The 16,316-nt window shown below is 40.9% G+C and overlaps 1 protein-coding gene across 3 annotated transcripts in view; it reads left to right on the top strand.

Moving 5' to 3' along the window:
* Window positions 1-16,316, top strand: part of LOC133538908 (protein kinase C beta type-like) — a 140,758-nt gene that overhangs the window by 65,140 nt on the left and 59,302 nt on the right. For 2 of the 3 annotated variants that reach the window (XM_061880806.1, XM_061880805.1), the window contains exon 4: window positions 9,800-9,911. In XM_061880806.1, coding sequence (XP_061736790.1) covers window positions 9,800-9,911 — 112 coding nt within the window. Of the gene's footprint in view, window positions 1-9,796; window positions 9,912-16,316 lie in introns of all 3 variants that reach the window. The other variant, XM_061880804.1, reaches the window with a different exon arrangement.

Here is a 16,316-nt window from a genome sequence, read left to right as displayed (position 1 = left end):
TGGCCACCCCCGGTCTCAATGTTCCTTCTTGCTAGTCAAGGTTCAAGGTTCAAGTTTATTTGTCACATGCAGACTAAACCACAGTTAATGCTTTTGTCCATGCTCTTCAGATATTGCGTACAGTGGGATCCAAACACGAGTTGCAGAATCTAACACACTAAATACAAAAAAATTGAACAGCTCTGATGTACATTAATTACAAGACAATTACATTTGCACAATAAGTCCCAGTAGTTATGGTAGAAGTATCAGTACAAGTAGAAGTACAGTAGTCAAATACAGTACCAGTGCGGCATGGCGTAGTGGGTAGAGCGGCCGTGCCAGAAACCTGAGGGTTGCAGGTTCACTTCCCACCTATGGACATCAAAGTCACTTCACCCTTTGCCCCCGGTGCCGCTCACACCGGTGAATGAATGATGAATGAATGATTGGTGGTGGTCGGAGCGGCCGTAGGCGCAAACTGGCAGCCACGCTTCCGTCAGTCTACCCCAGGGCAGCTGTGGCTACAGATGTAGCTTACCACCACCAGGTGTGAATGAATGATGGGTTCCCACTTCTCTGTGAGCGCTTTGAGTATATAACAATAGAAAAGCGCGATATAAATCTAATCCATTATTATTATTATTATTATTAAGATCAAATAGTATAACAGTATACTGTATTTTCTTGAATTGCCGCCGGGGCGCTAATTATTTTAAAACCTCTTCTTACTCCGGCGCTTACCAAATTTAGCCCTGCGCTTATAAATTTGAGTGTGATGTAAGGATACCATCATGAAAAGCACATTTAATTAAAAAAAACTTTATTACGTTCTTACCTTTACTTATAAATGAAGTCCATGCATAGCTCCTTCTGATCAAAAGAATCGATAACTTGTTTATAGAAGTCTTTCTTATCTTTCTTCGGTTTTAAAAGTCTCTCTGTCTCGATGGAGATCTTCCTTTATTATCTCCTGCTTCGATTGAAAGTCCAGTTTAGAAAACGGTTTTATTTTAGATATGTAATCCTCCATGTTAAAAGTGCAAGCGAGAGGAAAAAATAAACGATCGCTGCACACTCTTGCTGCTTGTTGTCACTTCTTCTGCAGCCGAGTAGTCGTAAGAAGGATCACTAGCGCCCTCTGCCACCAGGAGGCGGGAGTCATTTAATGAGTCATATTTGACACACGCAGCTACGGTATATTAATAAAACATAGCTGCTTACTGTTCTTTTTAGCATATTCAATAGCTTGGACCTTAAATCCTACTGAATAGCTCTTAATCTTCTTCCCTTTATGCGATTTCAAATGATTGAAATCAGCCTCCTCCATTTTGAAAATGATGACAGGTGAAGTGTCAATCGTGACGTGACGGGTTTGACCCGGCGGAAATTCTAGACATGCGCTAATAAAAATAATAATTTGCGAAACGAGTTTGACCCGGCAGTAGTTCTCCTCAGCCTTCCCGGTAAGGTTTATTCAGGTGTACTGGAGAGGAGGCTACGCCGGATAGTCGAACCTCGGATTCAGGAGGAACAGTGTGGTTTTCGTCCTGGTCGTGGAACTTTGGACCAACTCTATACTCTCGGCAGGGTTCTTGAGGTTGCATGGGAGTTTGCCCAACCAGTCTACATGTGCTTTGTGGACTTGGAGAAGGCATTCGACCGTGTCCCTCGGGAAGTCCTGAGAGAGTATAGGGGTATCTGACTGTCTTATTGTGGCGGTCCGCTCCCTGTATGATCAGTGCCAGAGCTTGGTCCGCATTGCCGGCAGTAAGTCGAACACATTTCCAGTGAGGGTTGGACCCCTCAAGGCTGTCCTTTGTCACCGATTTTGTTCATAACTTTTATAGACAGAATTTCTAGGCGCAGTCAAGGCGTTGAGGGGTTCCGGTTTGGTGACCGCAGGATTAGGTCTCTGCTTTTTGCAGATGATGTGGTCCTGATGGCTTCATCTGGCCGGGATCTTCAGCTCTCACTGGATCGGTTCGCAGCCGAGTGTGAAGCGATCGGAATGAGAATCAGCACCTCCAAGTCCGAGTCCATGGTTCTCACCCGGAAAAGGGTGGAATGCCATCTCCGAGTTGGGGATGAGACCCTGCCCCAAGTGGAGGAGTTCAAGTACCTAGGTGTCTTGTTCACGAGTGAGGGAAGAGTGGATCGTGAGATGGACAGGCGGATCGGTGCGGCGTCTTCAGTAATGCGGACGTTGTACCGATCCGTTGTGGTGAAGAAGGAGCTCAGCCGGAAGGCAAAGCTCTCAATTTACCGGTCGATCTACGTTCCCATCCTCACCTATGGTCATGAGCTTTGGGTCATGACCGAAAGGATAAGATCACGGGTACAAGCGGCCGAAATGAGTTTCCTCCGCCGCGTGGCGGGGCTCTCCTTTAGAGATAGGGTGAGAAGCTCTGTCATCCGGGAGGAACTCAAAGTAAAGCCGTTGCTCCTTCACATCGAGAGGAGCCAGATGAGGTGGTTCGTGCATCTGGTCGGGATGGCACCCGAACGCCTCCCTAGGGAGGTGTTGAGGGCACGTCCAAACAAAGGCCACGGGGAAGACCCAGGACACGTTGGGAAGTCTTTGTCTCCTGGCTGGCCTGGGAACGCCTTGGGATCCCCTGGGAAGAGCCAGACGAAGTGGCTGGGGAGAGGGAAGTCTGGGTTTCCCTGCTTAGGCTGTTGCCCCCGTGACCCGACCTTGGATAAGCGGAAGAAGATGGATGGATGAAAGATGGAGTTTGACCCGGCAGTAGTTCTAGGCAGGCGCATACTATATACCCGGCGGCAATTCAAGGAAATACGGTATACAGTATGTACAGTATAGGAAGCAAAAAATATTAAGGTGTCTGTGAGGTAAACATTGAGGAGCTTCATCTCTTTTGACTACGAGTCGCTCTCCATCGTGTCACTTTTTACAGCGTGGGGGCGGTCATGTGACCACCGGGGGTCAGGCTGCGTGACCGCCAGCCAAGGCGCCATCTTCAAGGAAAGCGAGCGAGTGCTGCGATTCCAGCAAAGCGCAACTTGAAAAGATGAGAAAACACAACCATGACTCCTATCTTCCCAGTTTAACAATAGCAGGAGGGACATTTCTTCTGTAGACCTTCTTCTCCCCGCCGGCCCCACGCAACATTTCACAAGTCATCATTCCTTCTGTGACACGCCGTCGTTCTCTTTGTGGCAGCGGGCTCCCTCTACCACACGCCATTTCCTGAGAAGCATGGCCTCATGGGAGTGTAGCGAGCAAATAGCACAGACAGGAGGTGCATTCACAGACATTGCGGCGTTTGTACTATTTTATTTATTTTTATTTTTTCCTTCCCAATGGAGCCACACCCCCTGAACACACCAAGTGACAATCACTACTCCGGAGCAGAGTCAAAATGTCATTCAGTTAAATATTACTGATGCAATTAGCTGTGTCAGCGCTGTCTGTCCCTTTGCACGCACGCACACACACACACACACACACACACACACACACACACACACACACACACACACACACACAAACTGCCAATTTCCTGTCAACTGGTTGACTCCAAATCACATTTAGACATGTTGGTAAAAGGAACATGTGCTGCCTGGCTGCCTAAAGTTAATGGGCCAATAACACACACGCACGCACACACACACACACACACACACACACATTCTTGTATTTGTTACCTTCTTGAGACCTGAGAAAAATCCCTCCCTCATTAGGCCCACCCTTTCTAAATATATAAAAAAGTGTATTTACAACATTAATAATATATACACTGCGATGAGGTGGCTACTTGTCCAGGGTGTACCCTGCCTTCTGCCCGATTTGTAGCTGAGATAGGCACCAGCGCCCACCTCGACCCCAAAAGGAATACGCGGTAAAAAATGGATGGATGATATATACATACTATGCAAATATAAAAAAGCTTGTTGTGAAAAATGACTTGGAATTTCACAAGAAAAAGATCACAATTTGACAAGAAAAACTTAGATTTTTGGCAGTATTATAATAAAAGTTGTAATTTTACTCAAGGCAAGTCAAAATTTGACAAGAAAAACTGAACATGTGTGCGATGTTATGATAAAAACTGGTCGCAATTTTACAAGGAAAGCATAAAATCTTGGCAATTTTATGAAAAGAGTCGTCATTTTACTTGACAAAAGTCACAATTGTTGTATAAGAAAACTTTCAAATGTTGGCAATATTATAATAATATTTTACTCGGCAAAATGATGACAAAAGTCATCATTTTACTTAAATAATGTCACTATTTTACAATGACAAAAAAAACTATTGCAACATTGTGATAAAAGTCAGAATTTTAAAAGACAAATGTCACCATTTTGCATTTAAAAGTAATCATTTTACATAAAAAAGTAATAATTATACGAGAAAATATTGCAATATTGCAAAACAGAAAGAATATCAGACATTTTTCCCAATTTTACACAAAATAAAGTTGACACATTGTGAGAAAAATATATTTATTTTATTAGTTTTATTAATTTTTGCCAAAGGAGGCGCATTTCAATGTCTTACACACACCTGTTATTTCATATGTCAGCCAGAGGGGGAGCACTTTTAAAAGCGACACACAGTCAATGTAAAAACTCCCTCCTTTTTGGGACCAACCTTATGTTGATAGATGTCACCACAAATGAGACATTGTCTTTTAGATGCAATATTATTGGGACCATCACTTCTTCACACCTCCTCATATGGAAGATACTTTTCCTTCTTCGTGTCTCAAGAAGGCTGGAAATACAAGAAAACACAGACACACACACTTGTATTTGTTACCTTATTGAGACCTGAGAAAAATGCCTCCCTCTTTAGGAGCGCACCTTCTAGATATATAAAGAATTGTATTTTCAACATTAATATTATATACACTGCGTTGAGGTGGTGACTTGTCCAGGGTGTACACCGCCTTCCGCCCGATTGTAGCTGAGATAGGCACCAGCGCCCCCCTCGACCCCAAAGGGAATAAGCGGTAGAAAATGGATGGATGATATATACATACTATGCAAATATAAAAAAGCTTGTTGTGAAAAATGAGTTGGAATTTCATAAGAAAAAGGTCACAATTTCACAAGAAAAACTTTGAATTTTGGCAGTATTATAATAAAAGTTGTAATTTTACTAAAGGCAAGTCAAAATTTGACAAGAAAAACTGAACATGTGTTCAATGTTATGATAAAAACTGGTCACAATTTTACAAGAAAAGCTTAACATTTTGGAAATATTATGAAAAGAGTCGTCATTTTACTCGACAAAAGTCACAATTGTTGTATAAGAAAACTTTCAAATGTTGGCAATATTATAATAATATTTTACTTAAATAATGTCACTATTTTACAAGGACAAAAAAAACATTGCAACATTGTGATAAAAGTCAGAATTTTAAAAGACAAATGTCACCATTTTGCATTTAAAATGAATAATTTTACATAAAAAAGTAATCATTTTACGAGAAAATATTGCAATATTGCAGAAACAGAAAGAATATCAGAATTTTTTTCCCAATTTTACACAAAAGAAAGTTGACACATTGTGAGAAAAATATATTTATTTCATTTGTTTTATTAATTTTTGCCAAAGGGGGTGCATTTCAATGTCTTACACACACCTGTTATTTCATATGTCAGCCAGAGGGGGGAGCACTTTTAAAAGCGACACACAGACAATGTGAAAACTCCCTCCTTTTTGGGACCAACTTTATGTTGATAGATGTCACCACAAGTGAAACATTGTCTATTAGATGCAATATTATTGGGACTATCACTTCTTCACACCTCCTCATATGGAAGATACTTTTCCTTCTTCATGTCTCAAGAAGGCTAGAAATACAAGAACACACACTAGAGATGCGCGGTTTGCGGTCTCATCCGCGGGTCGGGCGGGTGACCTGACGAAAAAATAGATTTTAATTACATTCGGGCAGGTGGCGGTTGTACCATTCAGAAATATTTGATATACATGGTTCCGGGATCGGTATCCTTTTCCCTTTACTATTCAAAGAGCCATTTAGGACCTGTGTCACAAAGCGAAGAAGACAATAGGAGACGCAAACTTTCTGCAGAATTACTGCCGGCAGTCCCCCATTCAATATGTATTAGGGCGTGCTATGAAGAATGACAAACACATTTCGGAAGAACATTCTCCCAGTAACACAACATAAACACAACACAACAAATACCCAGAATCCTTTGCATCCATGACATTTCATGACTATTTTATACACCACGCTAGCAGCAAGAAACCCCCCCCCCCCGCCTGTGCGTTGGTAAGGTGAGCTAGGTTGGGGGCTCAGGGGTGTAAAATATATTCAGGAAATGTCACGGATGCAAAGGATTCTGGGTATTTGTTGTGTTTTGTTTATCTTGTGTTACTGTGAGGATGTTCTCCTGAAATGTGTTAGTCATTCTTGTTTGGTGTGGCTTCACAGCGTGGCGCATATTAGTAAGAGTGTTAAAATTGTTTATATCACAACCATCAGTGTACTCTGTATCACCCAGTATGCCTTCCAATCTTGTACGTGTGATTGCGGAAGCTGCACACAACATGTTGCTGGACTAATAATCGGTTTGTACATGTTGTTGAAGGTGACAAAGGCAATGGCTTCACAGCACGCACTTATTCTTGTCATCAGGATGAACACCATTGGATATTCGCGAGAACGATAGCGGCTTCCATTGTTTTCTTTACTCTGTGAAACGGGTTTAATCAGCTCTTTGAGAGGTAAAGGTGGCCGACCTCTGATGTATTTCAGTGGGCGGGCCGTTGCGGTTCTGATAAAATGTTGGTTCGGGTGGACAGCGGGTGGATGACGACTTTGGTGATGCGGTTGCGGATGAAATAATTGCCTATCCGTGCATCTCTAACACACACACACTTGTATTTGTTACCTTATTGAGACCTGAGAAAAATGCCTCCCTCTTTAGGACCACACCTTCTAGATATATAAAGAAGTGTATTTACAACATGAATAATATATACATACTATGCAAATATAAAAAAGTTTGTTGTGAAAAATGAGTTGGAATTTCACAAGAAAAACATTTTGGCAGTATTGTAATAAAAGTTGTAATTTTACTCAAGGCAAGTCAAAATTTGACCAGAAAAACTGAACATTTGTGCAATGTTATGAGAAAAACTGGAATTTTACCCAACAGTCGCAATTTTACAAGAAAAGCTTAAAATGTTGGCAATATTATGAAAACAGTCATCATTTTACTCGACAAAAGTCACAATTGTTGGATAAGAAAACTTTCAAATGTTAGCAATTTTAAAATAATAATTGGCAAAGTTATGACAAAAGTCATTTTACTCAAAAAATGTCACTATTTTACAAAGAAAACAAAAACATTGGCAGTATTGTGATAAAAGTCAGAATTTTAACAGACAAATGTCACCATTTTGCATTTAAAAGTCAGAATTTTACATTAAAAACAAAATATTTTATGAAAAAAAAATATTGCAATATTACAGAAACAGAAATAACATGAGAAATAGTTCCCAACACAAGAAAGACATTTATTTTATTAGTTTTATTAATTTTTGCCAAAGGAGGCGCATTTCATTGTCTTACACACACTTGTTATTTCATATGTTGACCATACAGTGGTCAACGTGAAAAATGCCTCCTTTTTGGGAGCACCCTCATTTAGATAGATGTCACCACAAATGAGACATCGTCTATTACAATGGTTCTCAAATGGGGGTACGCGTACCCCTGGGGGTACTTGAAGGTATGCCAAGGGGTACGTGAGATTTTTTTAAAATATTCTAAAAATAGCAACAATTCAAAAATCCTTTATAAATATATTTATTGAATAATACTTCAACAAAATATGAATTTAAGTTCATGAAGTGTGAAAAGAAATGCAACAATTCAGTGTTGACAGCTAGATTTTTTGTGGACATGTTCCATAAATATTGTTAAAGATTTCTTTTTTTGTGAAGAAATATTTAGAATGAAGTTGATGAATCCAGATGGATCTCTATTACAATCCCCAAAGATGGCACTTTAAGTTGATGATTACTTCTATGTGTAGAAATCTTTGTTATATTTGAATCACTAGTTATTTTTATATCTTTTTTCCCCAAGTAGTTCAAGAAAGACCACTACAAATGAGCAATATTTTGCACTGTTATACAATTTGAAAAATCAGAAACTGATGACATAGTGCTGTATTTTACTTCTTTATCTCTTTTTTTTCAACCAAAAATGCATTGCTCTGATTAGGGGGTACTTGAATGAAAAAAATTTTCACAGGGGGTACATCACTGAAAAAAGGTTGGGAACCACTGGTCTATTAGATGCAAAGTTATTGGGACCATCATTTATGTCAGGGGTCGGGAACCTTTTTGGCTGAGAGAGCCATTAAAGCCAAATATTTTAAAGTGTATTACTGTGAGAGCCATATAATATTTTTTAACACTGGAAAAAAAACAAAATGTATGCATTTTTAAGTAAGACCAACATTTTTAGAGTATAATAAGTCTTATTTTTGTTTTATAACATTTTTATTCTGAAGCTAACCAATAATAAATAAAATAGTTCATACCATTGATGTGACTTCTTGAACAGGCGTGGTAGAAAACGGATCGATGGATTAAAATGCATGAGAATGTTTTATATTTTTAACATTATTTTTAATACTGATTACCAGCGGAATTAGAGAAAAAAATGTGTCTGAGGGCCGGTTTATCTGATTTTTAGGAACACTAATACAAAAACTCACAATAATGTCTGAATGAATGCTAAAAAAGTTATGGGAGACTGTCTTTAAAAAACAGAATGGTATTTTACTTTTTTTTTTACTGAACGAGACACCCTGAATGTACATGAAAATAAAGCATGTGGGATTTACAATATAAACTATGAACGATAAAACACTGAATATTGACAACATATGAACGTCACATCACCTCTCGATCGAGATATTTTACAATGAAACGATGCAACAAACACAGCGAAATATGAAAGTGAAGGGTAAAAAAAAAAACACTTACATACTGATACATCACTAAGCTTTAGAACCTCGTTGTAAAAATGTCTTTCCGCGTCTGTCCCTGACACCCGCATTTCAGGTTGACTGCTCTGGAAACACTCTGTGGAAACGTTCACCACCCACACTGCTTGGTGCCTCGTCTGAGCTGCCGTGACTTAGATTACCACGGTAACAAATTAGATTAGCATAGTAACTAATTAGATTACCATAGTAACTAGTGTATCATGCAAAAGAGCAGATTTCAACCATCGAAATACTTTGTATAGTTCAAGACTCACGGTAATTTGAAAACATCACTGCACACCATAATGGCAGCTATAATTTCCATATTGAAGATCTAAAAAAATTATTTAGGAATGTCCGGCGGGCCTGATTGAAAAGCCTAACAGGCCGCAGGTCTGGTGTTAAGCAATGTCAGCTAAGATGTATCTGAGAGCCAGTTGCAGTCATCAAAAGAGCCACATCTGGCTCTAGAGCCATAGGTTCCCTACCCCTGATTTATGTCATCCCCGTGACCTCGAAAGGGACAAGCAGTAGAAAATGAATGGATGGATGGATTTATGTCATCACTTGTTCACACCTCCTCATGTGAAAGCTACTTTTCCTTATTCATGTCTCACACATGCACGCACGCACGCATGCACGCACGCACACACACACACACACACACACACACACACACACACACACACACACACACACACACACACACACACACAGACAGACAGACAGACAGACGCACGCACGCACACACCGTTTTAGCCTCATCCAGTGCTGACATTTCATCCTAAACTGCTTGTGTTGTGTGTCTCAGCAGGATCCTCGCAGTAAACACAGATTCAAGGTGCACACGTACTCCAGCCCCACCTTTTGTGACCACTGCGGTTCACTCCTCTACGGGTTGATGCACCAGGGCATGAAATGTGACCGTACGTACCCGCGCCTGTGTGTGTGTGTGTGTGTGTGTGTGTGCATGTGTGTGTTGAATAAGTTCATTGAAAAGTAGGGCTGTCAACATGATTAATCACAACAAAAGATGGCATGAATCATGTCAAAGTGGTTGAATAAATATACAGGTGCTGGTCATATTAGAATATCATGAAAAAGTTGATTTATTTCATTAATTCCATTTAGAAAGTCAAACTTGTAGAATGTTTACATTCATTCCAAACAGACTGATACATTTCAAGTGTTTTTTGCCAAAAAGGAGATGATTATAGTTGACAACCAATGAAAACCCTAAATTCAACATCTCAGAAAATTAGAATATGGTGAAAAGGTCAGATATTGAAGACACCTGGTGCCACACTCTAATTAGCTAACTAACTCAAAACACCTGGAAAAGCCTTTAAACGGTCTCTCGTTTTGATTCTGTATGACACACAATCATGGGGAAGACTGCTGACTTGACAACTGTCCAAAAGATGACAATTGATACTTTAAAGAAGGAGGGCAAGACACAAAAGGTCATTGCCAAATAGGTTGGATGTTCCCAGAGCTCTGTGTCCAAGCACATTAATAGAGAGGCGAAGGGAAGACAAAGATGTGGTCGAAAAAAGTGTACAAGCAAGAGGGATAACCGCGCCCTGGAGAGGATTGTCAAACAAAACCGATTCAAAAATGTGGGGGAGATCCACAAAGAGTGGACTGCAGCTGGAGTCAGTGCTTCAAGAACCACCACGCACCGACGTATGCAAGATATGGGCTTCAGCTGTCGCATTCCTTGTTTTAAGCCACTCTTGAATAAGAGACAACGTCAAAAGCGTCTCGCCTGGGCTCGAGACAAAAAGGACTGGACTGCTGCTGAGTGGTCCAAAGTTATGTTTTCAGATGAAAGTCAATTTTGTATCTCCTTTGGAAATCAATCAATCAATGTTTATTTATATAGCCCCAAATCACAAATGTCTCAAAGGACTGCCAAATCATTACGACTACAACATCCTCGGAAGAACCCACAAAAGGGCAAGGAAAACTCACACCCAGTGGGCAGGGAGAATTCACATCCAGTGGGACGCCAGTGACAATGCTGACTATGAGAAACCTTGGAGAGGACCTCAGATGTGGGCAACCCCCCCCCCCCTCTAGGGGACCGAAAGCAATGGATGTCGAGCGGGTCTAACATGATACTGTGAAAGTTCAATCCATAGTGGCTCCAACACAGCCGCGAGAGTTCAGTTCAAGCGGATCCAAGACAGCAGCGAGAGTCCCGTCCACAGGAAACCATCTCAAGCGGATCAGCAGCGTAGAGATGTCCCCAACCGATACAGGCGAGCGGTCCATCCTGGGTCCCGACGAGCGGTCCATCCTGGGTCTCGACTCTGGACAGCCAGTACTTCATCCATGGTCATCGGACCGGACCCCCTCCACAAGGGAGGGGGGGACATAGGAGAAAGAAAAGAAGCGGCAGATCAACTGGTCTAAAAAGGAGGTCTATTTAAAGGCTAGAGTATACAGATGAGTTTCAAGGTGAGACTTAAATGCTTCTACTGAGGTAGCATCTCGAACTGTTACCGGGAGGGCATTCCAGAGTACTGGAGCCTGAACGGAAAGCGCTCTATAGCCCGCAGACTTTTTTTGGGCTCTAGGAATCACTAATAAGCCGGAGTCATTTGAACGCAGATTTCTTGCCGGGACATACGGTACAATACAATCGGCAAGATAGGCTGGAGCTAGACCGTGTAGTATTTTATACGTAAGTAGTAAAACCTAAAAGTCACATCTTAAGTGCACAGGGACCCAGTGCAGGTGAGCCAGTACAGGCGTAATATGATCAAACTTTCTTGTTCTTGTCAAAAGTTTAGCAGCCGCATTTTGTACCAACTGTAATCTTTTAATGCTAGACATGGGGAGACCCGAAAATAATACGTTACAGTAATCGAGACGAGACGTAACAAACGCATGGATAATGATCTCGGCGTCTTTAGTGGACAAAATGGAGCGAATTTTAGCGATATTACGGAGATGAAAGAAGGCCGTTTTAGTAACGCTTTTAATGTGTGACTCAAAGGACAGAGTTGGGTCGAAGATAATACCCAGATTTTTTACAGAGTCACCTTGTTTTATTATTTGGTTGTCAAATGTTAAAGTTGTATTATTAAATAGAGGTCGGTGTCTAGCAGGACCGATAATCAGCATTTCCGTTTTTTTGGCATTAAGTTGCAAAAAGTTAGCGAACATCCATTGTTTAATTTCATTAAGACACGCTTCCAACTGACTACAGTCCGGCGTGTTGGTCAGCTTTAGGGGCATGTAGAGTTGGGTGTCATCAGCATAGCAGTGAAAGCTAATACCGTATTTGTGTATGACGTCACCCAGCGGCAGCATGTAGATGCTGAAGAGTACAGGGCCAAGGACCGAACCCTGGGGAACTCCACACGTTACCTTAACATAGTCCGAGGTCACACTGTTATGGGAGACGCACTGCATCCTATCAGTAAGATAAGAGTCAAACCATGACAGGGCTGAGTCTGACATACCAATTCGTATTTTGATACGCTCTAATAAAATATTATGATCGACGGTATCGAAAGCAGCGCTAAGATCGAGGAGCAGCAACATAGATGACGCATCAGAGTCCATCGTTAGCAATAGATCATTAGTCAATTTTGCGAGGGCTGTCTCAGTCGAGTGATTTGCCCTGAAACCGGATTGAAAGGTTTCACATAGATTGTTAAACGCTAAGTGTTAATTTAGCTGCTCTGCAACAATTTTTTCGAGGATTTTCGAAATAAAGGGAAGGTGAGACACCGGTCGGTAGTTTACCATGAGGTCAGGATCGAGGTTAGGTCTTTTAAGGAGAGGATGAATAACCGGTTTTTTGAATGCAACGGGAACAGTGCCCGAGGAAAGTGATAAGTTTATAATATTTAGCACTGATGGACCTAATAATACAAAAAGCTCCTTGATAAGTTTCCCAGGAAGTGGGTCAAGTAAACATGTTGTTTGTTTTATTCCATTTACACGTTGTAACAATCCTTCTAATGTTATTTCATCAAAACGAGAGAAACTATTTTGGATATTTGCAGTATCCGCCGTATATACAGTCGTATCTGTGTTACTATAACCCCGTTGTAGCTGGGACGCATTGTCTTTAATCTCCTTTCTAATAAGTTCAATTTTCTTATTAAAGAACTTCATAAAGTCATCTGCCGAATGGGTGGAGCTACTGGAAGGAGTCCCTTGTTGGGTTAGCGATGCTACTGTACTAAACAAAAATTTTGGATCGTTTTTATTAATGCGGATGAGATTTGAGTAATAATTAGCTTTAGCTAAGGTAAGCATGCGTTTATAAGTTATTAAACTATCACTCCATGCTTGATGGTGCACCTCAAGTTTAGTCGTGCGCCATTTGCGTTCCAGCTTTCTACATAATAATTTCTGAGCTCTAGTTTCTTCAGTAAACCATGGCGTACGCCTTTTTTAACTTCAGCGGTGCTATACTATCAATGGTTTCGCGCAGGGCGTTGTTAAAGTTGTTAGTGAGGTTATCAATAGAGCCCACATACTTTGGGAATGGTGCCATTACCGAGGGCAGTAGGTCCGCAAGAGTCGTCGTTGTGGCAGCATTAATGTTGCGGCTGCTATAGCAGTTATTATTATTATTAGCTTGCCGAACATGAGTCTGAACTTCGAATTTTATAAGGTAATGATCGGACATTACTTTAGTATACGGGAGTATCATAACTTTGGAAACGGTGATACCTCTGACAAGCACTAGGTCTATCGTATTACGACTGCGATGCGTCGGTTCATTTATTATTTGTGTAAGACCACAGCTATCAATTATAGTCTGGAGCGCCACGCACGGTGGGTCCAATGGGGTATTCATATGGATATTAAAGTCCCCCATTATAATTATATTATCGGCGTGCGTCACTAGATCAGCAACAAACTCTGAGAATTCACTAATGAAGTCCGAATAGGGCCCTGGGGGGCGGTAGATAACGGCCAGGCACAGAGGCAGAGGTGTGGCAGACTTCATAGAAAGCACCTCAAACGATTTATATTTATTATTTAAGTTAGGACTAAAGTTAAAGTTTTCGTTGTATATTAGTGCGACACCCCCTCCCCTTTTGAGGTGACGGGCAATATGCGAATTCGTATAGTTAGGAGGGGATGCCTCATTTATCGCAAAAAAGTCGTCTGGTTTAAGCCAGGTTTCGCTAAGACCGATGACGTTAAGGTTGTTGTCTCTAATGACCTCATTGACTAATAACGTTTTGGGAGACAAAGATCTGATGTTTAGAAAGCCCATATTATAGGTAGTGGGCTGTTTTAAGGAGTTGTTGATAAAATTATCCGTAGTAGCAATATTAATAATGTTGCGTTTATTATGCGCAGTGTACTTAAAATAATTACGACCATATCTAGGAATTGATATGACGGGAATTTTCAGATTGTCTACTTGGCGCTGCGATAAACTGAACGCATGTCTAACTCTGACGTAGTCATAGACACAGTAGAAAAAACATTTTGTGAGTTGTGTATTATTCTACGAAAATTGCTATGTGTACAGGGATCATCCAGCCTGGCGCTGGCTAGTTCTATCTTAACTGACTCCATACCCAGGCTAGCAGGCTCTGTAATTGCCTGTGACCGGGCTTGCTCTAGTGCAGTTAGTCAAATGTGGCTCAATGCGAAGTCTATGTTCCGAGACAAGAGGATAGCGCCTTCCTGGTTAGGGTGAGGGCCGTCTCTCCTCAGCAAGCCAGGTTTGCCCCAGAAAGAGGGCCAATTATCAATAAACGTAAATCCCTGTTGTCTGCAGAAGCTATCCAGCCACTTGTTAAGAGAGACTAATCTGCTATATCTCTCATCATTGCCTCTCCCAGGCAGGGGGCCAGAGACAATTACTCGATGCCTGGACATCTTTCTGGCGAGATTACAAGCCCTGGCTATGTTTCTCTTTGTAATCTCTGATTGTCTCATCCTAACGTCATTGGAGCCAACGTGTATTACTATATTCGCATAACTAGTGGTGCAGTTAGCCTGTCGTACGTGTTTACTAGACCTGTTGCGAGTTAGCTCCCTAAGATTAGCTTCAATGTCAGGTGCTCTGCCCCCGGGAATACACTTAATTGTGGCTGGTTTGCTAAGTTGTAAATAAAGCTGCAAAACAGTTAAAATCACACAGATAGAACGATACTTAGCTTTTTTGCAACAAGAGCAGTCAGCGAGCAGTCATTCAAGGTCCCAGAGTCTGGAGGAAGACAGGAGAGGCACAGAATCCACGTTGGCTGAAGTCCAGTGTCAAATTTCCACAATCGGTAATGGTCTAGGATGCCATGTCATCTGCTGGTGTTGGTCCACTGTGTTTCCTGAGGTCTAGGGTCAATGCAGCAGTCTACCAGGAAGTTTTAGAACACTTTACGCTGCCTGCCGCGGACCAATTTTATGGAGGTGAAGATTTCATTTTCCAACATGACTTGGCACCTGCACACAGTGCCAAATCTACCGGTACCTGGTTTAAGGACCATGGTATCCCTTTTCTTGATTGGCCTGCAAACTCACCTGACTTTAACCCCACAGAAAACCTACGGGGTATTGTGAAGCGGAAGATACGAGATGCTAGACCCAACAATGCTTAAGAGCTGAAGACCACTATTAAAGCAACCCGGGCTCTCATAACACCTGAGGAGTGCAACAGACTGGTGGACTCCATGCCACGCCGTATTGCTGCAGCAATTCAGGCAAAAGGAGCTGCAACTAAGTATTGATTGCCGTACATGCTGAAACTTTCCATGTTCATACTTTTCAGTTGGCCCACATTTCTAAAAAATATTTTTTGGTACTAGTCATAACTAATATTCAAATTTTCTGAGATACTGAATTTGGGATTTTCAGTAATTGTCAGTACTAATCATCAAAATTTAAAGAAATAAACATTTCAAATATATCACTATGTGTGAAATGAATTGATATAATATGTAAGTTTCACGTTCTGAATATAATTACTGAAATAAATCAACTTTTTCATGATATTCTAATAATATGAACAGCACCTGTAAATATGTTTGATATTGTTACACCGTTGCATTTGATTATTAGATCTGGTTTTACCTACTCTGAAGACAAGCAGCTCAGTAGCCATAATTCTATCCTAAAATTGATTGTTTTTTACAGAATATTACTGTAAACCAGGGGTGTCCAAACTTTTTCCACTGATGGCCGCACATGAAAAAATGAAAGCATGATATTTTGTCATTTTCAAACCAGAACAAAATGTATGGATTTTTTTATTTTTTTTATTTTACCTTTAAGGGTCCCAGGGACCATAAAAGGTCTCAGTCATTAAAATGTTAAAAATAAGTTAAATTATTATTATTATTATTTTT

The sequence above is a fragment of the Nerophis ophidion genome, linkage group LG20 (genome assembly GCF_033978795.1).
Source record: "Nerophis ophidion isolate RoL-2023_Sa linkage group LG20, RoL_Noph_v1.0, whole genome shotgun sequence".
In the NCBI taxonomy this organism is placed as follows: Eukaryota; Metazoa; Chordata; class Actinopteri; order Syngnathiformes; family Syngnathidae; genus Nerophis; species Nerophis ophidion.
Note: the sequence above shows the minus strand (reverse complement) of the source record. Positions and strands in the feature narration are given on the sequence as shown.